Below are 23,863 nucleotides of genomic sequence, written 5' to 3'. Positions count from 1 at the left end.
ATTTTCCATTGGTCCGCGGCTCTCGACCCAGGGCGGGACACTCCCAGGGGCTTGTTTTCCATTGGTTTACTGAAGGGGCGGGGAAAGCCTTGACGGAGCGTGTTCGCCACACCTACTGGCCAATGTTCAAGCCAAATGGTAAAGTGACGCCCCGATCGCGCGTTTTGATTGGCAGAGAGGTGGACGAGCTCCCGCCCCCCACGGGAGGGAGGCGCTCAGGGACTAGGTCCGGAGCTGCCAGGGCGGGGGGCGGAGGCAGGTGAGAACCTGGGATTGGGGGACCGGGTGGCGAGAGGTTCCGCCGGGCTCCCGGCTTCTCTGGCTCAGTGTCCCCGACTCTGGGGATCCGTCCCGAGCGGTCGGCGGGCTCCGGTGTGAAGTGATTTGGAGCTTCGGACAAACGTAAGTTTCCCGGTTCCGAGCCTGTTTCCTCCACTGAGAAACGGGATCACGGTGGTACTTGGCTTGTAGTACGGCTCGTGTCATATATCAAGGTAACGCACGCGAAGCCTATCATGGGTGGTAATTCTGCGGAGTGTGTAAAAATCGAAACCGCGCACACCTGCAGACCCACCCAGCAAGTCACTCTCTAGGACTCTATTGCGGAGATCCTGGCTTACGTTTGCAAGAAGGGGTTTGACCGCTGTTTTCTTTTCAAATTTTTTTTTCTTTTTTTACAGAGAGAGAGAGAGAGAGAGAGATTACAAGTAGGCAGAGCAGCAGCCAGAGAGGGGAGGAAGCAGGCTCCCTGCCAAGCAGAGAGCCCGATACGGGGCTCGATCCCAGGACCCTGAGATCATGACCTGAGCCGAAGGCAGCGGCTTAACCCACTGAGCCACCCAGGCGCCCCTGACCGCTGTTTTCTACAGCCTATGATTTATTATCGTGAGGCTTGGGAAACAGCCTGAAGGTCCAGGGAAGCGTTCCTTCTGGCCCATGATTGCATTTAAATTTCTGCTTTCAACAGTAGCAATAATAAAAGCTGCAACTAAGAACAGAGCCAGTGACGATAAATAGATCAGGAATAGAACGACTGTGATGTGCCAGACATTGCCAGGTGTTCCTCTTGCATTATGTAAGGTAACCTTTGCTAAAACCCACTGAAGTAAGTACGGTTCTTGTCCCCACGTAGCATGAGGAAACCGAGATTCCTAGCCACTGGAGTAGGTGAGCGAAGATGACCTCACTGGAGAGGGGAAGAGCTGGGATTTGAACCTAGGGTTTTCTGTCTAGTGCACTGCCTCACTGCACAGTCTTTGGGGCACATCGCAACTGCTGAATGGTAGCTGCCTTTTTTGTTCAGATGATGAGTTTGAACTAGACATTCTCTTAATATACTAAGATCTGGGGACTTTTCATCCTCTCTCTGGCTTTTTCTTTCAGGATTCTTAGGAGCCATGTTCTCAGAAGCCCTGCTGGTGTCTGCTCCAGGGAAGGTCATCCTTCACGGAGAGCATGCTGTGGTTCATGGCAAGGTGAAGTTCCCCAGAGCCTTTGAGAATTGGGTACCTCTTCTCCCCAACCCTACCCTGCAGCGAAGCAGGGAAGAGACAGGCCTTATGTCCATTGAAGGGCTTCCCTGGCCTCACCCAGTAAGAGAACACAGAGTTGAAATGTAAAGTTGTGCAGGTGGAATGACAAAACCTGGAAGGTGGGCTTTGGTGGAGAAGAAAGGAGGTTGGAGCCCTGAGCCCGGGGGCACCCCAACATTCAGAAGTGGGGAAGATGAGGAGGAAACAGCAAAGAAGTCTGAGACATGCATTATCTTATTTGACTCGTAGGACACCCTCCGTGGTTAAACTTTGATTATCCCATTTTGCAGATGTGGAAGCTGAAGCCTAGGAGAAGCAGCTTGACTGAGGTCCTGTATACCTTAGCAGAACAGGGAATGAACCTAAGTCTGTCTGAACTCATAGCTCATGCTTTTTCCACTCCTGCGCTCCTCCACTCCTCATCATTCTTTATATTCCTAGCTTACATTTATCTTTGCTGATGTGGTGATTGTGGGGAAGCCGTTCCGTGGTGTGTTCCTCTGAAGTTTTGCAACAGGAGGGCAAACATCAGTAGATATTAGTTCCTAACTATGCGTAGAGGCTGTGCCACTTAGTGGGAGAGCATGCCAAGGTTGATCAGCGGTGTCTGCCAAGGGCATGTGTGGGCGTGTGCCCTGTTTGCTGGTATGTGCTCTCTCTCCTCATTGACATTGACCCCCCAGTTTAAGACTGGAGCCAAACTCTTTGTGCCTGCCCCCACACTCCATGCTCAGGCTCATTGCTTTTGCCTTTTATTCTACAGGTGGCACTGGCTGTGGCCTTGAACTTGAGAACATTCCTCCGGCTTCAGCCCCACAGCAATGGGAAAGTGTGCCTCAACTTACCAAACATTGGCGTCAAGCAGGCCTGGGATGTGGCTGGGCTTCAGCTGCAGGATACGAGCTTTCTGGGTAAGTGTAGCGAGGAGGGACCAGGTGTGGGAAGAGCCTGGGCCCTGCCTAGAGGGGAAAGGGGACAGACAGCTGGGTAGTTATTCTAGGCTGTCTCTGAGAGGGCCAGAGACTAGCCACTCTGGGGGTGTTTTCTCTCAACCCCATAAAATTAGCTTAACTCACTTATTTGTTTTGAATTTAAGAGCTTCAAATGATGGACTGCATCTGTGTGGGCTGTGGTGGACTGATTGTCAACGCTTGTTGTTGGGTAAAAACCACAAGATACAAATAGCATGTATGGAAGGAAAGACCCAGATTATGTACCAGTACATACGTACACGCAGGGGTGATTAGTGACCTCTGGGTCCTAAGGTCTGAGAGTGGACAGAGGGCGCCTTCCTTGTGTAGGATGGTTTTGACAAGGAGAAGGTATTGATTGGCATTGGGTGTCATTAGAAATAAAGTAATGGGTGCCTGAGTGGCTCAGTTGCTTAAGTGACTGCCTTCAGCTCAGGTCATGATCCCAGAGTCTCAGGATCAAGTCCCGCATTGGGCTCCCAGCTCCACGGAGAGTCTGCTTCTCCCTCTGATCTTCTCCCCTCTCATGATCTCTCTCACTGTCTCTCTCTCAAATAAATAAATAAATCTAAAAAATAAATAAATAAAAGTAACATACTTATTAATTGGAAAACAGAGTCAATAGTGAAACACCATCAGTAATGAAAAAAGTCACCTGCTACCACTGCCCCCTGGCCACTGCCCACTCCCCCTCTGTCCGGCCTATAACTCTCAGCATTTTGGTGTTAATCTTTCTGGATTATTTTCTGCAAGTGGATAGTTAGATTGAGGGAGATGGGGAGGATATCTTGTCCCTTAACCAAAGTCTGATTAGGCCATACAAACTTGTCAGACGTGTGTGGTTTTTTGTTTTGTTTTGTTTTCTTCAGTGTATCAGGACTTTCTTTCCTTGCCAATAAATAAAGTCCCTGTCCTGATTTTTGATAATACTGTGAATCTTGTGTCCCCTCCTAAACAGGCAGGGTTTTTCATCCGCAGGGTTGTTCGCCACCCGCACTAGAGCTAAAGGGTGTTTTCTGTCCTCTGTTCGTTCGTTTGCTATCTCCTTGCCCAGCTGATGCCTCATTGTTTGGAACAGTGTTTCTCAGCCAGAGTGGACAAGTGGGAGTGCTCTGGGGGTCTTTTCCTAACTGCTCCCTGTCCCCTGGGAGGATCAGTTCCCAGCAAGCCACTTCCGAATATTGCAGGAAGATGGAGGAACCAGCGAAAAGCCCCATTTCCCAACCAGTCAGGCCTTGGGATCCCCTGGGGAGGTTTTCATTGTTGTTGTTGTTCTTAACAATAGGGACAGATATCTGATCCTGCCCCTCTTCTATTAAGAATGGGGGTCATGGTGGCAGGGGACTAGGCAGGTGTGTTTTTGTTTTCGTTTTTGTTTTTTTAAGATTTTATTTATTTGACAGAGAGAGACAGCCAGAAAGGGAACAGGAGCAGGGGGAGCGGGAGAGGGAGAAGCAGGCTTCGCACTGAGCAGGGAGCCCATCGCAGGGCTTGATCCCAGGACCCTGAATTCATGACTTGAGCCAAAGGCAGGCACTTAAGGACTGAGCCACCCAGGTACCCCTAAGCAGGTGTATTTTGAAAGAAGCTCCCTTGGTGATTCCAGGAACATCCTCAATGAGGACTTTTGGAGCAGACCCAGACCCCTTGCTTTCCATGGTGCACCGGGCTCCCCTCCCCAAGGCTGGAGATGTTCCCTTGCCTGTGTGAGCCTGGACAGGTCACTTAACCTTCAGAGCCTCCATGAGCAGAGTCCTGTGGCCTAGAAGCATTGCTGTGAGGATCCAACTGGATAGGAGGTGGCCCAGGGCTGGGACACAGTGTGTAGTATGTGTGTGCGGACTTGTGAGTGATTTCCCCAAGGAGAAAAAGGAATTTGGGACATAAACCTTTCAGAGACATGTTTCCTACTAGATTTCCAGGCTTTTCCGTCTTTTTCTTTCAGCGCTCTCTAGTTGCTTCCCCACAGTTACAGAACACTGGGAACATTTCACTCGGTACCCGTATGTGTGCCAGGCACTGGACCAGTATGTCATGGTTGTTGGCCCTCTTAGAATCCTCCAGCCTGCCCTGGATGCAGGTGGTGGTATCCACCCCATTTTATGGATGAGAAAATGGAGCTTCAGGGGCCAAGTGGCTCAGGTCACACGGCACTCTCAGGGATGCAAAGGATTCACACCCAGATTGTTCTTAACTCTCCAAAGTCGTCTTTTTTTTTTTTTTTTTTTTTTAAGATTTTTATTTATTTATTAATTTGAGAGAGCGCGTGTGCATGAGCCCGGGGGAAGGGCCCAGGGAGAAGCAGACTCCCCACTGAGCAGGGAAACGGGACTCAATCCTGGGATTGTGACCTGAGCTGAAGGCAAACGCTTCGGCTGGTGGTTCAGCTGGCTGAACCATCCAAGCACTCCTAAACTCTCCAACGCCTTAATGAATCATCCCATTTCCCTCTCAGTGCTCCGAAACGTCCGTGCTCTCAGCAACACTGTTAACTAGCTCGGCTGCCTTTAGCGTGTTGTTATCTCATGGCGTACATAGGACTTCATGCGTACCCTGCCCTAACGCAGCCGCTCGCTGCCGCCCACACCACGGTCAGCACTTCGCGTTCTTGGGTTTCGAGTGTCCCGTTCTCGAGAGTTCTTTCAGGAGAGGGATACATCTGGGAATTAACTGAATACTGCCTTTGGTTTGGGTTTTGTACCGTGGGGGTCAGACCCAGACCTTCGAGAGGGGGAGCTAGCCTGCACTCCGTGTGTGAACGTGGGTTTCAAGACAACCATTAATTCAGCACGTACTACACACCAGGAGCTGCGCTGCCGGTCTTACGTCCCTATTTCAGGTTATCTCGGAGGAGGTACCGCTGCTCTCCCCGCCTGCCAAGAAGGGTAACTGAGGTTCAGAGAGGGGAAGTCACGTGCTTAAGGCCCCAGAGCCAGTGAATGGTACTGTTGGGATGCACGCCCAGGTCTGCGTGCCCGCAAAGCCCGAAGGCGCCCCACAGATGCGGCCCTGGTGCTAGGGCTGTGCATCGCTGTCCTCAGATGCTGATCTCACGCCAGCTCGGGTTTCTGTGTTCTGTTGTCTGTAAGCGGGCCTGCGGCCCTCTCAACCCAGCCACCTGTGCTTGCTTGTGACAGAGCAGGGTGACGCCACAGCGCCCACTGCAGAGCAAGTGGAGAAGCTCAAGGAGGTGGCTGGCATCCCCCAGGACGGCGCCAAACCCGAGGGCCTGGCCGTGCTGGCCTTTCTCTACCTGTACTTGTCCATCTGCCAGAAGCAGAGGTACGTGCATGGTCTGGGGAAGGTGCGTGTGAGGTCTGGGCCCAAAGCCAGGTTCCTGCCCCGGCCACATGGCTTCTCCCAGGCCATGTCCACAGTGGTGGCTGCACATCCCTCCGGCACCAGGAAAATTCTACAAGGAGCAGAGTGAAGACTGTGTCTGCCCCACCCCTTAAGATAGGATCTGGGCAGTCTGCCGTCGGGGAGGCCAGCTCCCGGGGGCTGGTGGTGCTGTGGAGGCCGTGTCACGTGGTGATGGAGAACCAGATGTGTTGGGGCCAACCCCACGGCATCTGCTGACCAGCTTCCTTGAGGTTCTTACCCTCCCTGGGCCTCAGTGTTCACCTCTGTAAAATGGGAGTAAGTGAGAGTCTGTACTTTATAGGCTCCGTGGGAGGGTGAGTGTGTTGATTTATCTAAAGTGTGTGACACAGAGCTTGTCACACAGCTTGAGAAGTATGAGCCGTTAGTATTCTCCTAAGAAAACTGTCGGACGGTTGGCGATATTATGTATGAAGTGAGCCTAGCTCTGTCCCTAGCTCACAGTGATTTTCACTGGGATTTTTGTTTTTTTGTTTTTTTAATTTTTTTTGGTCCCAGGCCCAGTGGGAAAGCCTTAAGGGACAGCTCTTTACTGAGACAGCAGGTACTGGCTGAGCAGGTCCCAGGGGCCAGGCACAGTGCGGCGGGCAAGTTCACAAATGTCCCAACTCTTGCTGTCTGCCGTGGGATTTTCAGCTCGAGCGAGGGGGCACATCCCTTTCTGGGAAGGGGTAAGCGTTTCAGAACCTCCTGTTCTGAGTGGAGTGGGCGTGTGTAGTTTGAAAAGCAGATTTGGCACTATAATTTTATAAATGGAAAAGTTTATAAAAAAAGTTTATAAAAGTTATAAAAAGTTTATATTTTTATAAAAATATTAAAAATTATAAAAAGTTTAAAAATTACAAATTTTATAAGTTGAAAATCTCATTAATGAGAAATACAGAACGTGAAGTTTAACAATAGTCCTTGCTTAGGGAAAATACAACAGGGGAAGCATCCCAGAGAAGGCGGCAGTGGGGAAAGAGGCTCAGCAAGGGGAGCTAGGAATGGGTTCTGTGGGTGGCCGGGAGAAGCTTCCCGGTGGAGAGGACATTTGAGAAGGGTTTTGCAGGATGGGTAGGCATTTGCCTGGGGGAGGAAGAGGCACAAGGCTTTCCCAGGCAGAGATACAAACAGACAATGGCCACGGAATTTTCCTGTGTAGGGAACATTTCCGTGGAATGTTCCTGTGTAGGGAACAGGAAGGAATTTAGAGAAACCGTCCATTCACAAGGGAACCTCATGCTTTAAATGATTCTGGTACCTCTTTCCAAGCTGTCTGACTCTCCATGACTTCCCACCCATCCAGTAGGGCCGCTTTTGGGGTCGGCATATGTCTCCGAGTTCAGAAACCTAGGCCGAAGGCTTGGAGTGAGGCCCTGCCAGTGTCCAGTTCTGGGCCTCAACTGCTAATTCGATCTCAGGAGAGTCACCCTCTGCACCCCCACTGTGTTTCAGGGCCCTACCCAGCCTGGACATCACGGTGTGGTCACAGCTGCCCACTGGGGCCGGCCTGGGCTCCAGCGCCGCCTACTCTGTGTGTATGGCTGCCGCTCTCCTGACCGCGTGTGAGGAGATCCCAAACCCGCAGAAGGACGGGGTGTCCGCCAGCAGGTAGTCTCCGCCCTCTCCCTGCTCTCTGTCCTTTCCAGGCGCCAAGACCCGAGTGTGGGTTCTCACTCAGAGGACTCCCCGCCAGAGGTGTCATGTGGCCATTGTACAGATGGGGAAACTGAGGCACAGAGGCCAGAAGGCGGGCCCAGGCTACATAGCCAGGGATGGTAGAACGAGACTTGCACCTGGGCAACCTGAACCCAGAGTCTGACCTCTTTGCCCCTTAGCTAAGCCACTTCAGGTCGCCCACCCGTCACCCCCACCTTGCCTCATTTGGGTTCAAGCGCCTGTGGTGTGGCAGAAGGAACCTGAGCCTGGATGCAGGGAGCCTTTGGGCCCACTTCTGCCATCAACTCACTGTGGGACCTCTACCTTGGCCAAGCTGCTGTACCCCTCAGGGCCCCAGCATCCTTATCTGTAACAGGTTGGATGGTTATACGAGAAAAGAAAAAGAAGTAGAAGATGCCAAGAAAGAAACATGGGGGTATTAGATGAAGGCATCCCCCTTTGAGGAGCCCTTGTCCTCATTCCACGGAGTGGGCATTGCCTCTGCCGTCCCACTGTAAGTCAGCGAGGCCAGTCGGAACACTGTCGCCAGCAGCCATGTCTGTCACCTCGAGCAGCCATCCCAGGCATGGAGGTGATGCCGTCTATCCCGGGCCCCACCTCGGGAGTGGTGTCAGTCTGGAATCCAGCCTGGCACCTTCTTGGTGACGTCTGTCCCCGGGCCTATGGGGCTCAGGGGGCCCTCCCGCTGGCGGCCTTGGGTACCCACTGTGTGCCATGTTGAGGGGACCGCTGTCCGCGTCTCTCCCCCAGGGTAGCTGGCCGGAGAGAAGGCTGCTCAAACTGTGCTGGGTGCCAGGATGGATGTGGCCATGTGTTTGCTCCCAGAGCCGTGCTCCCATGTCCTCCCTGCCCACTGCCGGGGGCCCAGGCTGAAACAAGGCCTCACTATGCCAGCCTGCGGTGGAGGACCTCTTTCCTCCTCCAGATCTCAGTTTGGAGGTTTCCTTCCTCTGCCCTGAAGATGCCGTGCTTTCTGATGGCCTGGCCCCGCTGGGTGCCCTGTCCAGTCCGTTGCTTTCTCTTCTGACACATGGAGGTTAAAATACAGTTGAATTTACACTAAGGTCCCGCGGATCCGGGGGGACTCTCGATGGGGTGTGTCTGTCAGCATTCTTCACACTTGCTTTGGTTGGTTCCTGTGCATGGAGAGAAGTGGGAGGGGTGGGAAAAAGGTGCCTTTTGTTGGGGGAAGAATCCAGAAGGTGATGAGAGATGCACCAGTAGGTAACACAAGGTGACGGTTTTCGGGAATTTCAGGGAGGTTTGGCTGGTAACTCGCTGCAGGCCATTGCTTACTCCTTCTTCTCTCTGGGCTCTGTTTCCTCCTCTGGAAGCGACTCCTGATGGGCCTTTGGGAGGCCCTCCAGCCTTGACGTTTGGTGATCCTGTGTTACCATGGTGCTCGTTAGCATGTGCTAATCACGGATTATAACCTAGATCAGTGAAGGCCTGCTTGCCCTGGGTCCCCCGAATAGACTTGTATGTATGGGGCAGCAGACCAGCTGTGTTGTTCAAAGGGCACAGGTGACTTGTGAGTGTGTGTGTGTTTGTGTGTGTGCACGGCTTCCTTACAGCCAGCTCTCCTGCCTCCCCTGAAGACCCAGTCTTCCCTTCCCAGGCCCCAATCCCTGCCCTGGCCCCAGCATTTCCAAATCCTACGGAACTGAAACCCAGTCTCCTCTGAAGAGGGGGGTTAGAAATCCGAGCCCCTGAAGGATGAACAGTGCGCAGAAAGGGAGGGAGATTCACCTCTGTGGAGACGGCCAGGTCCAGGGCTGGGTCCACCTGCCCCTTTGCCCCGTCGTTCACTCACTCTGCAGTTCCTGGAAAGGCCTGACTCTTGCCAGTCCCAGCTGCTACACGGCCTCAGTCTGGAATGTTTTCCTTGCATGTCTTGCCTTGCTGACTCCCCTCTACCCCACCCCCACCGTCCCTTGGGCCCTCTCCCTTTCCAGATGTGGCACACCCCATCCTCCCGCATCGCATCTATCTCCTGGGGGTTGTAGTTAAGTACTGATTGCTGCTGGGTACCCCCTGTCTGTGAGACGCCGAGCCTTAAGCTGTCAGGCGCCACTTCTGGTTCATCCCCTGTGTGAACTTAGTCACAGGCCTACAGTGGATGCCCAGTAACTATGGGACAGACGAGGGAATCTTGTCGGCACCGTGGAGCTCAGTCTTGGGAGCTTGGGCCACAGTCCGCAGGTGTGGTGCCGATGTAGTGAGTGGCTCCGGCATCTGCCGTACCCACCTGAGTGTCCGTTCCCTCTTCTGTAGGAGGGGAAAGTAACTGTGCCTTCCCTGTAGGGTTTTTGTGGGATTCCAGGAGATGGCCACTGGAGAAAGGCTTCAACTCAGAGCTCCGCACTCGGCGATAGCTTTGAGCCTCTCGACTCACCATGCGAGTTGGGGGGCATCACATCCACATTTGGCCAGTGAGGAGAGAGGCTCAGAGGGGGCGACGGCCTTCCCCAAGACCCCACAGCAAATGAGCATTGGACCAGGTGCAGGGAAGGGGCTGACCGTATTCCTTTTCGGTAATTCATGGGCCTGGGGTCTGCTCACCCAAACTGTGCATGAGCCCGCACATCTCCCAAGCAAGACAGCGTGGCTGCATGCTTAGGAAAGATCCAGAGCTGGTCCATGCTCACGGGACCCACTGAGGGTATCTGGGGCTCCTAGAATCCACATTCCTGGCGGGCTTTGGGAAGGGTCACACGTCTGCTCCCTGGTCCTCACGGCAAGGGTTCCAGAGCAGATGGGGATGTGGGGGTTTGTGACAGTGGTAAACTGCTGCCCGCCGCTCGTGGACACCTTGTTCGAGACCTCTGCAGCCAGCCCTGGATGGGTGTGACCATCCTGCAGATGACGACAGTGGGGCTCAGACAGGTTGGGTAACGGGCCCAGAGTCCCTCGCTGCTAGGGCTGTGTGCGTTCAAAGCCTGGTCTCCCTCCACAGTGCCGGGCGGAGGGGGCTCCAGAGGCAGGGAAGGTACGGCATGCTCTGAAATGGAGACGTTATAGGCTGTTCTGTTTCTGCGTTCGAGGGCCCAATCTCTTCTGACTTTTTTTTAGTCTCCACCAAGCTTAACCTGTGGGTCCTTTGCCCTGCTGCCCTCGGCGACTCTGGGCCCACACTGTCTTCTGAGGTACAGATGAGCTCCTGTGTCTTCTCCAGGTGGGCCGTGGAGGATTTGGAACTAATTAACAAGTGGGCCCTGCAGGGGGAGAGGATGATTCACGGGAACCCGTCTGGAGTGGACAATGCCATCAGCGTCTGGGGTAGGGGCTGCCTCAGACTTGTTTGTCTCCGTTTTTTGTATTTTATACATTCTTAGGACCATCGTAGACACCGAGGCCCTGTCAGTTTGGATTCTGAGGGAAATACCATTTTCCTGTTCGGGGGTGGGAGGATAAGAGAAATTTCAGGGCCCTGCCTCACATCTGAATCTAATCTCTGAGGGGGTCGGAGCAGAGCCTGGGAAGCTACAGTTTCGGGGAGCTTTCCCAGGAGGGTCCCTGTGGTAAAGCTACAGAGCCACACCAGCAGGACTCCCCTCCGGTGAGGACTTAATAGGACCTGGCCACAGTCCAGGCCCTCCCTCCCCACTTGGCTGGTGGTGTGAGGCCATGCAGGCTGGAGGGCAGGTAAGCCTTTGTGCCCTCCTGGACCTTGCGTACCTGGGCCTGGGATGGGGGGCAGAACTCTCATCCCAACCTCAAGCCCCGCTTCTCTGCCAAGAGGCAAAGATGCGTAAGTTGGCCTACAGCTCTGACCCGCCTCTTCTTGTCTTTAGGAGGAGCGCTCCGGTTCCAACAAGGAAAGATCTCCTCCCTAGAGAGGTAATTCTAGGCCGGAGCAGCAGCTCCTGGCACAGCTATGGCAGTGAGTCCCAGGGCGGGGGAGGCGGGCCTCTAACCTCATGGTGAGGGACACATGTGGGCCGCGTGTCCCCGGGCTTTCTCTCTGCTCCCCCGTGAGGCCTCTCACCTCTGGGCTGCCCCTCCCAGATGGCCAAGGGCTTAGAGGGAGAAGTCATGCACGGCCGTGAACGTTCATCTTCAGACCCCACAGCCCCAGCCTCTCAGTCATTTAATCCATCCGCCCACATGTTCATTTCGCAAACGAGAACTGACATCTGCCTGTGTTCCTGACGACTGTACTAGGGTCTGGGGCTCTAAAAATGAGATGACAACTTGACAGCCCATGGTACATCCCCCTGGAGGGATTGGGATCACCACCAGGTGTGGGGAAACTCAAACACCCTCTCTTCCCTGCGGACTCAGAGTGGATACGTACAGGGGACATGGGAGCACGTGCTTCTTGGCAGTTCCTTGAGCCCCGATTGAGTCGGTTGGTGTTTGTCCCAGGGTACTAGGCCACCTTGGCGACCTCTCCGTGGGGATGAGGGTGAGGAGGGTTATTTGCATGAGCGGCCATGTTCTTGCTCCCAGCGGTTCCTCTGGGATCTCCCTGCCTCGGCTCTCTTATCTTCCGAGAGCCGAGCCTGCCTTTCTGATGGCCGGCATTAGGGTTTCTTTAACTTGGGCGCTTCTGACATTGTGGACTCGATCAGTCTCTATGGTGGAGGGCTGCTCTCTGCAGCCTGTTTGAGGTGTTTAGCAGTTCCCCTGAGCTCTCCGCCACAAGATGCCAGCAACACCTACCCCATCTCCCTGCTATGACAACTGGAAACGTCCCTGGACGGTGCCGCATGTCCCCTGGAGGGCACAAACCGCTCTGCACCGAGGAGGAAGCAAGGCCATTGAAGAGAGTGGGACCAGCCCTCTCTGGCTGCTGTGTGCTCTTGGCTCTGGAGGGGGGAGGGGGGCTCTGGTGCAGTGACAGCAGGAGTCAGTGTGAGACTCGAGATGCCAGAGCTGGGCCTGCCCGCAGGGCTCCTGGTCATCCTGAGACTGGCGCGACTTTCATCCTCAGAACGAAGGCATCCAGAGAGTTCTGAAGATGCTGTGACAGTGAGGGGGGGTCATAAGTCGGGGTACAGATTTGGGGGTGGTAATGTCTTATTCAGGGTTTCCTGAGAGCTCTTCGTACCCTAAGCTCCAAACTGGGCCCCGGGGAGAGAAAACCAGCCAAAACGTGGCGTGGGCACGCGCACATTCTCCTGGACAGATTCTCTTGGCTTTCCAGGTGGGAGGAGGCGGGGAATGGCCCGGGAGGCGTGTTCGGTGGCCAGCTGGTGGTGGTGTGTGGGATGAAGGCTCTGGGGTCTGTGGGCCTTGCTTGGGGCCTGGTTCTGCCACTCATGAGCCAGGTGCCCTTGACCAGTCGCTTTTCCTGAGGCAGACGTCTCCTGGTTTATGCAGTGAGGATCCTGAGCCTGAAATCAGAAACCTTTATCTGTAGAGTGCTTTGCCCTTGGCCGACCAAATTTAATTCCACAAATATTCCTGAGCAGCTACCGTGTGCTGGGTGCTGGGGCCACAGCAGGGAAGAATAAGGCCTACTTTCAGGGAACTCACATTTTACGGGAGACAAACGAGTGGCCCCGTAAGAGCATGGCTATCAGTTGGGTGCATGACCAGGGGAGCCTCTGATGAAATGTTTGAGCAGGGACCTGAATGGAAACCCTAGGGGGAGGGCGAAGAGGATATAAGATTGAGGCATTGGCCAGACCTAGCATGCACAGTCGCTTACAGAGCAGAGCCTGGGTGGTGGTCTCTGGCTGCCCCAGGAAGCCCGGGATTTTGTGGGGCTGGCGGGAGCTGGCAGCAAGCCTGCAGAGGACTTGCCTGAGAAAGATGAAGATGCGATATTCAAACTCCTCCCACCCCGATGGACAGGAACACAGAGCAAACTGACCTTCACTGCGGGCCGCAGGGCGCCACAGAGAGCAGATGGCGGATTCTCTGAGAAGCCGAGAGGCCAGACTCTGCGTTAATCCCCCCCAATAGCTTCAAGAGGAATCCTTTCCCCCCAAACCACGCATGGTGCTTCTCCATGAAAAAAAATGCATTGTTTGCGAAGTGGATCAAGATGCGGCCTCCCAGAACGCTGCCCTTTTGAGGAACGGCTTGTCTTTAAGGGGAAAAGAAAAGCCAAATAGAATGTTCATCTTTTGTAAAGTTAAAAAAAAAAAAAAAATGGCCTCCAAGGCTGAGAATCGATATTAATTTCATGGGCTTATGGGCGGCAAGATCAAGCAGGTTTCTGGCAGCCTTTTGCAGCCCTGTTGGATTTTACAGTCTTGGGTTGTGAAAAGAAAAGCGGATAAAGGTATCAAGGGGTCTGCGTGTCTCCAGCTGTCTCAGGCCAGAGCTCGTCCAGATGCTCCGTCCTCCATCCCCGGCCCACAGTGCTCTGCAGGGCAGCTTAGGGGATGACAAGAAATGGGGCTTGGAGTCCCCAGAGGCTGCCAGCCATAGGACAGTTGCGATTGTGACTTCAGGAGATTTTCTGCAGCTCGGGGGTTGGCAAGGGCAGCTTACCATGGCCGCCCTGGGCCTTCTGTTCTCTTACCTGGGGCAGCCAAGCAGGGATGACTGACTCCCTCTAACCCTCTCTGACTGAGCCAGGGCAGCAGGTCCAGGCGCCGTCAAGGCAGGGTAAGGATGGGCCCCACCTGCTGGGAACCCAGCACCCGCACAAGCCTTCCCACCCTTGGGCTCACTATACCAGCCAACCTGGGCATCTTCGCTCCCTGCGTGCACCCTCTCTGCGTGACCCACTCCAGGTCCTGTTACTTTTCTTCCTAAATCTCTAGACCCTTCCACTCCACCAAGCTGGGGTGGCCCACAGGACAGAACCTCTGCCCCTTCTTGTACCCTTGGCTGTGGTACCTTTGAACTCCTCAAACCCCGTGAACTTGGTGTTTTCTTCCAGCTCCAGGCTGAGCCAGGCCCCCTCACGTGTGCCCAGCCCATAGCAGGTGCCCCACTGAAGTCAGGTGGGTGGGTGACAAGCCAAAGGGAAGCATCTATCTGCCTGGGGGCTGGAGACACAGCTGTGACTGGTAGCAGGAGCCCCCCGTTCCCCTCATTCCCCCTCGAGCCCCCCAAGGACCCCTCCCTGGGCCTCTGCTTCCTTCTCTGTGACAGGTGGGGTGACTTTGGGATGGCCCCGGCCCTGAAACCTCTCTTCTGTCCTGAGCTCAATGGGGCCCCTCTTCACCCCACAGGCCACTGGCTCTGAAGATCCTGCTGACCAACACGAAAGTCCCTCGCAGCACGAAGACTCTTGTGGCCAGTGCCAGGAACCGGCTGCTCAAGGTGCCTCCTGGTCTGCTCCTGGACGGGGTTAGGGCAGGGCCTCAGCAGCCAGGACTGGGGCTCGGGCCTTCCCTCTGCCCCGTGGGTTAGTGGGCGGCGGGGATGGGCAGTGGGGCCGGGGGAGGCAGTTGTGGCGGACAAGGAGCTGCTGCGTCCTCGTCCCCACCCGCACAGCTGGGAGGCGGCACCGGAAGTGTCAGGCGGGCAGCGTGATGAGAACCCCACTCATGCTCTCGTCAGGGTGCCGGCAAGGCAGATACCCAGGGGGACAGAGAGGGGGTCTCCTCGGGGGGCAGGGAGTGGGCTGGGGGGACACCTCTCTCTGTGCGCATGCCCCGGGCCTCACGGACCCTTGCGTCCTCTCCCTCCAGTTCCCAGAGATTGTGACACCCCTGCTGACCTCCATCAATGCGATCTCGCTGGAGTGCGAGCGGACGCTGCGGGAGATGGCTGCGGCCCCGGCACCCGAGCACTACCTCGTGCTGGAAGTAAGAGCCCGTCTGCGCGGCACGGGGCCTCTCCAGCGCCATCGGCGCTCCGAATCCCCCCCGAGCCAAAGCAGAGAGGCTGGGCCCAGGCCGGGGGTCCCGTGTGTGCCAAGGCCAGCAAGCATGCCTTCTTCTTAATCCTCTTCCCAGGCGATTTAGAGCCGTGGAGGGAGTACGTGCAAAGTACAGAGGGCAGTGCCCGGTGCGTACTAGGCATGTGCTAAGCGCCGGGGCCAGGCTGGGGTTCCTGCCTCTGGGGAAGAGTGGGATTTTGCTGACACTGTCTTTTGTCGGTCCAGAAGCAATTACTTGCTCGCCCCTCTCTCTTTCCTGCTGTTCCTGCTAACTGCATCTGTTCCTCTGGTGACTGTTTATCACCGGCATGCTTTGGCTCAGACATTTTTATTTATCTGTTTTCAAGAGGGAGAGGGTGAGCTGGGGGGAGGAGCAGAGAGAGAGGGAGAGGGATAAGCAGACTCTGTGCTAAGTACAGAGCCTGATGTGGGGCTCGATCCCATGACCCTGAGGTCACGACCTGAGCCAGCATCAAGAGTTGGATGTGTAACCGACTGAGCCACCCAGGTGCCCCAGTCTGGACACACTCTCACTGCATTCCTTCTTCACCATTCCCCCAGCCACCACCCTCTGCGTAATTCCCATGTAGAGGCTGAGACCTCACACCTTGGGTTTGATCAGGTCCCAATCCGAACCCCAGCTGCAGCCTTGCTGGTCTCACTGGAGTATCCTAAGAACACACCAAGGCCCGGTGGGTGACATGCAGTCCCCAGCACTCCTTAACTGCCACCCTGAGCTGCTGCAGGCTGTCTGCTGCCTCTCTGTCCCACGGAGGCATTTGAGTCGGCAGCCTTCGTAGTAAACGGAAGCAGCTCCTAGGCCATGCCTTTTCACAAGTGACTTCTCCCTTGATCTCTAGAATCACCTGCCTAGGAAGTAGGCTGTCCCCATTTTACAGATAAAGAAACCGAGGCCCAAAGAGCCACTTTCTGTAAGGTCCGCCAGCCGGTGAGTGGCCATTACAGGCATCCAGCTGACTGACTTGCTTGTCTCTTTGGCCAACAGATCTTGAACGAGTGCCCACCTGCGCCAGGGGCAGCGACCCCCATTCGCTTCTGTGCTTTTGCTCCCATTTCCACAGCTGTCTGCCTCCAGTCCCCTGGTGTTTGCCTTGCTGGCTTCAATTCCTTTCACGTAGAAAGGAGGGAACACAGTCCTCCTGAGTAGGAAATTAATAATGATAGAGTACTGCCTGAAATATACCCTGTTGAGCCCCTGGAGAATGCCACGGAACAGCACGTTGATTATACATTGTGTATATTTTTGGCTGTGGCAGCCGCTGAAATATGCAGCTCGGCTCCTGGACAGCTTTGTGCTCACACCAGCGAGCTGTTCTGTGTCACAACCTGTCATCTGATCCTTGACAGATTTTGGATCAGAATGTGACAGGTGTCTAAAACCTGCCTCTGCAACGTGACACCTGGCGTTCAGGCGCAGAGAGCAGCCTCCAGAAGTTTACCCTCATATCCAGCCCTTGGGGCTGGGGAAAGGAACCCGGGGCTGCCACCGGGCCATCACGCCTGTCTGCTCGTTTGTCAGAAGTGCTGGCGGGGGGAGGGTGTGAGGCGGGCTGCCGGGGAGGGCTGACCCAAGCCCACCCGACAGCCTAGGGCAGGAGAACCCGGTGGGCCTCAGCAGACAGCTCTGTGATTGGCAACCCTCCGGGCGCACAGGCACTCCCCGTTCCCTGCAGCAGAGCCGGGCGCTGTCAAGCCCCATGCCACAAGAAGTAGGTGGCAGCCAGAATGCCAAGGGTGGTCTCGGAGGCGGGGTAGATAGGAGCTTTGCATCGGGCAGACCTGGCTTCCAGGGCTGGCTTGGTACCTTGCCAGCTCAGCGACCTTAGGCGAGTCACTTTCCTCCCTAAGCCTTAGCGTCCCCTGAAACGAAGAGGATGGTGATGTGACCATAAAGTACTAAGAGCAGCTGATGTTCCGGAAACCCTCATCTCAGACCAGGCATCATGCAAAAAACTCACCTTGTCCCATCCCCATGGCAGTGAGGCAGAGCCTCTTACCATGCTGGTTTTACAAGTGGGGAAACTGAGGCATGGGGTGAAAGCCCTCGCCCAGGACCAGGAGGTCACGGAGCTGGGGCTCAAACCCAGCCCCCCCCGACTCCAGATCCCACATGCTTAGCTTGCCCGTGGTAAGGACGGTAACTGGGTGCTCATTCTTAGAGCCCCAGCACCTAGCACGGTGCCCGGCATGGTGAAGGTGTTTGGCAAACACTGGTGGGGTAAATGAAAGGTTGTAGGGGGGTGCCTGGGTGCTGCTAGCTGTCAGTTTTGTTGTTTCATCAACCTCCATGCCGTTTAAGCCTCAGAAGAGCAGGAATTTGATGAAACAAACACATTTAGCTCTTTCCCCCACTTGTGACCTTGTTAGAACAATAAACCAGTTCTTAATTCTGAAAATAGGGGCACCTAAGGCAGCTGAGGGATGGCAGAGTACTTCAGACTTCTGCAGGTGATAGAAACCCATCCAACCAGGCTTTAACAGAAAGGGAATGTATTGGCTCATAACTGGGAAGACCAGCAAGAACAGCTTCAGGCATAGCTGAGTCCAGGGGCCAAAAACGACTCAGTCTGAAATCTCTCTCCATCTAACACATAATCTCTGACCCCGAGCAGGCAGGTAACTCTGGCGGCTTACCTCTGAAGTCAGCCAGTTTTAGCACTTCCAGGGCAGAGGCAGAGAAAACCCCAGGAGGGCTGTGGTTGGCCCGGCATGGGTAACAGGCCCTCTCTGGCCAGTCACCATGGCCAGAGGCTGCTTTGGACAGGCGTGGGCTGTGTGTTCACCACCAGCTCCATGGGGAGTCCTGTAGGAAGGAGAGGTTCTTTGAGCAGTGGAGATGGACACGGTGCTGGCTTGTCTAAGCTATTTGCCGTCCCAGACCAGTGGCCGTCAACATGGGTGGGGTGGGCATGGGACCTTGGCTTCAGGCACCCCAAGTGACAACAGATGAAACCTTCTCCTTCTCCAGGAGCTCATTGACATGAACCAGCACCATCTCAATGCCCTTGGTGTGGGCCATGCCTCACTGGACCAACTCTGCCAGGTGACCATGGCCCATGGACTACACAGCAAGCTCACCGGCGCGGGCGGTGGTGGCTGTGGTATCACGCTCCTCAGGCCAGGTAGCTGGGGGCTGGGGAGGGTTGCCAGCCAGGGGTCAAGCAAACATTCTACCCAGGCAGTTCATTCGGGAGGAGCAGGACGCTGGAGAACAGCCTCACCTCTGCTGTGTGGCCTTGGTCAAGTTAATGAACCTCTCTGGGTCTTTGTGGCTGCATCAGTAAAATAAGGATGCTAACATCTATTTTATAAGATCGTTGTCTAGATTCGAGGAGAAAAGTGCATTTAGAATGCCCGGCATAGGCCTGGGGCTCCTACTGGGGCGGCTGTCCCTACCGTGTCCTCACCTGCCAAGTCTCCCACAAGCTCGTGGAATAACCAGGACACTGTCATCACTCCTCTCCCCTGCTGTCACCTCTTGACGTGGCCAAGATGGGACTGACCTTGCTACAGAGCAAAGGGCTTTCTCTCCCCTTAGCATCTGGGGAAAGAGCAAGGCTGGGTAATGTGCCCGGGGCCAGCAAGGAACTCCTGGTTGTGCTCAGTCAACATACCTGCCCTCAGGACCCGGCCCTCAGAGCTCCCGCCTCCCTTGCCTTCCTTTTGCCCCCTTCTCCTGGTCTTTCTCTCCCTTTCTTTGCCTTCTCCTTCCTCTTTTTGTCCCACCTTTCTCTGTTGCCTTGGGGTCAGCCCATAGTGGCCCCAGCGGCTCCCCTCAACCTCAGTGTGCCTCAGCGTCAGGACATCAGCACAGCCAACAGCAGACTTTGACTATTGGCTCCAAGTTCAGGGTCAGGGATGCTAATGAGAGAGAGGGCTTCTGGGGTGTGTCTGCTCTGCCAGGCGCCTTACCTGCATTCTCCCATGCGAGCCTCACAGGGACCCTGGTGGGGTAGGTATTAGCCCCATTCCCAGATGAGGAGACTGAGGTTCAGAGAAGGGAAGTCACTTGGCTGAGGCCCCGCGGCTGATCCATGACAAGACCAGGTCCGGGGGCCTCAGGAGCCCATGATTTTAACTGTTGGCTCCATAACCAACCCCCGCCCCCCCTTCTCAAGGGTGCAAGGCTTGACATTCCAACAGGAAGACAAGGTTGGTCCCGGGCCTTTCCCTGGATGGACAGTCTCTAAGGGAACAGACAACTGTGGGGTGACCTGCTGCTTTCCCTCCCCCAGATCTGGAGCAGCCGGAGGTAGAGGCCACGAAGCAGGCTCTGACTGACTGCGGGTTTGACTGCTGGGAAACCAGCATCGGGGCCCCCGGCATCTCCGTCCACTCGGCCGCCTCCCTGGACCCCTCCGTGCGCCAAGCCCTGGATGGTCTCTGAGATGAACCTGTGCTGCTGCAGCCCCGCCAAGAAGCCCTTTCCTGGGGTGTTCTAGGTGCCAGAGTCAGCTTCTGTGCTGGCCAGTGGGCCCCCAGGCCGCGTGCGCCGGCCTTCCCAGCAGTCATACCCCTCCATTCCCAGCGGTGTGATCTGGAACCAGCACTGGGCTGGGGTCCCTGAAAGACCCGGCCTGTGTCCTGCCTTCTCTTGAGCTGCCTGGGCAGTGGGGCCATGTGGGGTCCTCTGTAATGTGAGGGGCTTCCTTCCTGTCCTCCCTGAAGCTCCCACACACCCATCTGCCTTGGGCCGCTGCCGCCTTCTCAAACCCTCTGTCCACTTGGTTGGACACTTGGATGCAGTGTGCCTTCTCCTTCCCTCTGCCTTTACCCTTCCACCGGTCTCTCAAGGTTTGGTCCCTCCCACCTCCTCCAGGAAGCCTTCCCTGACCACCGCCAGGATAACTCTGGTCCCACTTTTCCTCCCTGCACGCCCTGCCCTTTCTGTCCTTCAGCATTTCGCGTGCTCTGTTCTTCTCTCCAGCTAGACCGTGGGCCCCCTAGCACTTGTGTAGGTGGTGGTCTTTGCCTTCTGTCCTCCCATCCCAGGGCTGGCTAAAGTCATGGTTAATGTACCCAGTTTCTGCCAGTCTGTACCCACAGGTTTTGCAGAAAAGATGCAAGGGAAGGGAAATAAAAAGCTCTTGAGTAAACCAGGGCTGCCCTGGGAGTCCAGAAAGAAGGGTGACAGTTGCATGGAGTCTCCAGCCCACCCTAGCCTGCCTCCTTTGTCTCTTCTCCAGCCACTTTCCCCGTGGCGCTCTTAAGGAGTTGAAGGAAAGAAGGGCTTTAGGTCACTTGGTTTTGTGTCTCCAGGACACTGGGGTATTTTTGGATGGCCCTCCATCCTCTGGGACAATTCCTACCCGCTTTTCCAGAAAGGGGAGTTTTAAGCTTCCTGGCCCCTGGAGCTTGAGCACTCAGCAAGTTCACAGACTTTTGTGAGCCCTGGAAACAAAAATCTGTAGATTCTGGAATCTTACTTTTTTTTCTGAAATTCGCCATGTGGGGAAAAAAGACTCAAGTGCTTGTAGATCCCAGTGCCTGGCACATACCTGGCCCTATTTGAACTTTGTATTAACAGTCAAAGCTCCTTCTCAAAAGGCAGAATTCATCAAAAAGCCCCCATAGGTAGCACAGTGCCACTGGGATCTCTGGGACCTGCAGGAGGCACCCAGGGAGGTGGGGCCTGGGCAGGGAGTTCAGGATGTGGTTAAAATGGCCCTGCGGGGGCACCTGGGTGGCTCAGTGGTTTAAGCTGCTGCCTTCGGCTCGGGTCATGATCTCAGGGTCCTGGGATCGAGTCCCGCATCGGGCTCTCTGCTTGGCAGGGAGCCTGCTTCCTCCTCTCTCTCTCTCTCTCTCTCTCTCTCTCTGCCTGCCTCTCTCCCTACTTGTGATCTCTATCTGTCAAATAAATAAATAAAATCTTAAAAAAAAAAAAAAAAATGGCCCTGCGCTTCTGCCCTTGGCCACTAGGGGGCAGCGGGTGCCTTTCCCAGGGTCTTCACAGGGAGGGTGAGCGGGAGCAGGCCTCAAGAGCAGAATCCGAGCTCCACGCACAGCACCCCCCGCCCCAACCCCCGCCCGCCATGCCAGGCCTCTCCGGCTGTGCCTGGGCTCACTGCCAGGGACGTGAGGACAATACGGAGGATGACTGCCCCTGCCTCACCGATGGGGGTTGCTTGCTTCTCTTCAAAACACAAATAATGCATAAAACAATAATGTGAATACTGAGCTCTTCCGTCGTGCTGGGAACTGTTCTAAACCCTGTAGATCCATCATCTCCTTTCATCTGCCTTGCACTTGGAGAACCATTGCTAGTCTCAGCCCCATTGTAGAGATCAGGAAACTGAAGCTCAGAGAGGTTGAGTAAGTCCGCCAAGGCCACACAGCTAATCCACATCAGAGGCAGGATTCCCAGTCTGACAATGTGACTGCAGCTCCTGCCCTCAGCCCCTGCGTGCTTCTGCCCGGACACAGGCTGGGGCGATTCTTGCTGCTTTCCACGTGCGGGCTCATTATTTCCTCTGGACTCAGCTGTACTTGGTCTGGGCGGGGCCGGGCCTGGGTATTTTCAAAAGTCGCCCACATGATTAGAGCATAATGTGAGCAGCCGGGACTGAAAGGTGCTTTCTTGTGCTGCTGCTTGACCACGTTTCCCCAGGAGGCTAGCCTAGGCGCTCCCCAGGGTGCCCAGAGATGCCCATGGCAGGTTACCAGAGGCTGAGACTTACCCCCCTGAAACTAGCTGCTCCTCGAGACACCCCCTTCTCATTCCCCCGGGGACGTGTGTCTCTCCCGCAGCAGAGGCCAACCCATTGCTCATGTCTCAGTGCTTGGCACCTGTGTGCCTCCACCCAGCACGGCCTTACCCCAGTCACCACCTCCCCCCTCCCCTGCCACTGTATGGGCCTTGCAACGCCCACTCCTGGCGACGGATCTCTTGCAGGGAGCATCCCCCCCATCCTCACGTCCTTGCCTGGGGTTCTCTCTCCCTGCTGCATGGCAGTACCACCCGGGGATGCCTGTTCTCCCTCAGTGTTTGGATAGAACGCATCTCAGCAGAACGAAGCCCTGGGTAGCTTTCAGGAGCTTCCAGGTGATTCCTCCAACACTGGGGCAAGGCTGAAGACACTGAAAGAGATGACCCCGAAGGTCAATTCAGCTCCGACCTAGCTTCAGGTCCTCTCCACCGCCCACTGGCCACGTGACCTCAGGCGAGCCAGTTCCACCTCCGGAGACCACAGACCCCTCCCCTGGGAAGGGGGACAAACTAGTGATACCCACCTGAGAGGGGTCTCGTGAGGACTGAGTGCGAAAGCACACATAGAGCCTGGGGCTCAGTGCCGCGCACACAGTAAGTGCTCATGAGTGCTCATCACGGCATCGGCCTGTGTTGAAAGTAGAGCGATTTCGGAGCGGTGTCCAGAGCCAGTTAGAAGCACCCAGCCCAGTGTGTCCAGACGGCCTAGATGGGAGAGCCCCCCCACCCCGGGGGGCGGCGGTCGCTGCCGCAGAAGCACAGCTAACGCCTGCTGGCTCCACCCTCCCTCCTGGCTCCACCCTCCCTCCTGGCTCCACCCTCCCTCCTGGCTCCACCCTCCCTCCTGGCTCCACCCTCCCTCCTGGCTCCACCCTCCCTCCTGGCTCCACCCTCCCTCCTGGCTCCACCCTCCCTCCTGGCTCCACCCTCCCTCCTGGCTCCGTCCCCGAGGAGGGGCTGGTCCGGTGAACACCAGTGCCCGCTTCGCCAGCCGGAGCCGGAGCCGAGCAATCTCTCAAGTCAGCATTTGGACTGCTCCCAGCCTCTGCTGCCTATCGTGGATTTCACACCCACCGTCACAGCCCCAAGTTCACAGCTTCCGCGGGCTGCCGGAGGTCTCCCGTGGAGAGACAGGCAGCAAATATTGTGACTCAGCGCAGGCAGAGGAGCTGCTGCGGTTTGCACCCGGGCTCCCTCGTCGGGGCAGACTGGCTCTCCGCTGACGGACGGACAGGCAGACGGCTGGCAGCCCAGGGAGGTAGGGAGCTGTCTGCAGGTCCCATCCTGCCATCCCAGTGTGCTTGGGCCCAGTCCCTCTGCCCAGGGGTTAAGCACGCCTTAAACACGCCTACACTATGTTTGCACCCTAATCCCGAGGCCATACTTATATTTCCCCGAAATTGTCCCCTGAGTCCCCAGAATCCCGTTTAGGACCATACGTGTGGCTGTTAGAACCCTAAATTCTCATCTCTCTCTCTCTCCTTTTCTTTAATTTTTATTTGTCAGAGATCACAAGCAGGGGGAGACACAGACAGAGGGAGAAGCAGACTCCATGCTGAGCAGGGAGCCCAATGTGGGGCTCGATCCCAGTGGGATCATGACCTGAGCCAAAGGCAGACACGCTTAACCGACTGAGCCACCAAGGTGTCCCCTTACATTCTCTTTTAGCCTACACAGCACTCCTACACACACACACCTTTCTCCTCCACTACGTGGCTTATTCAAGAGACCCAGCCTGCTAACCTGCAGATATGTCCCGTCGACTGTGTTCCTCCTTCAGTTAACCCCCTCCTGGTGG

General features: G+C 55.7%; 1 protein-coding gene across 2 annotated transcripts; it reads left to right on the top strand.

Moving 5' to 3' along the window:
* The first annotated feature begins 235 nt into the window (after positions 1 to 235).
* On the top strand, positions 236 to 21,140 carry MVK (mevalonate kinase). 2 transcript variants are annotated; one of them, XM_046025575.1, is made up of 11 exons: positions 236 to 402; positions 1,384 to 1,475; positions 2,296 to 2,443; positions 5,641 to 5,785; positions 7,322 to 7,477; positions 10,722 to 10,825; positions 11,341 to 11,386; positions 14,683 to 14,773; positions 15,145 to 15,261; positions 18,325 to 18,478; positions 19,592 to 21,140. In XM_046025575.1, the coding sequence occupies exons 2-11, from the start codon at positions 1,398 to 1,400 to the stop codon at positions 19,741 to 19,743; spliced, it is 1,191 nt and encodes a 396-aa protein (XP_045881531.1). In that variant the 5' UTR covers positions 236 to 402; positions 1,384 to 1,397; the 3' UTR covers positions 19,744 to 21,140. The 2 variants fall into 2 exon arrangements, with proteins under 2 accessions (XP_045881531.1, XP_045881533.1); XM_046025577.1 differs by lacking the exons at positions 10,722 to 10,825; positions 11,341 to 11,386.
* Positions 21,141 to 23,863: the final 2,723 nt, after the last annotated feature.

The sequence above is a fragment of the Meles meles genome, chromosome 12 (assembly GCF_922984935.1).
Source record: "Meles meles chromosome 12, mMelMel3.1 paternal haplotype, whole genome shotgun sequence".
NCBI lineage: Eukaryota > Metazoa > Chordata > Mammalia > Carnivora > Mustelidae > Meles > Meles meles.
The sequence above is the reverse complement of the archived record's forward strand: the minus strand, read 5'-3'. Positions and strand labels throughout refer to the sequence as shown.

Excerpts from the sequence above, each read along its gene's own strand:
- MVK (XM_046025575.1), top strand. The coding sequence starts at position 1,398 with ATGTTCTCAGAAGCCCTGCTGGTGTCTGCTCCAGGGAAGGTCATCCTT. Across the intron at positions 14,774-15,144 it reads CCAGGAACCGGCTGCTCAAG|TTCCCAGAGATTGTGACACC; the intron begins GTGCCTCCTGGT and ends CTCTCCCTCCAG. Across the intron at positions 15,262-18,324 it reads AGCACTACCTCGTGCTGGAA|GAGCTCATTGACATGAACCA; the intron begins GTAAGAGCCCGT and ends CTCCTTCTCCAG.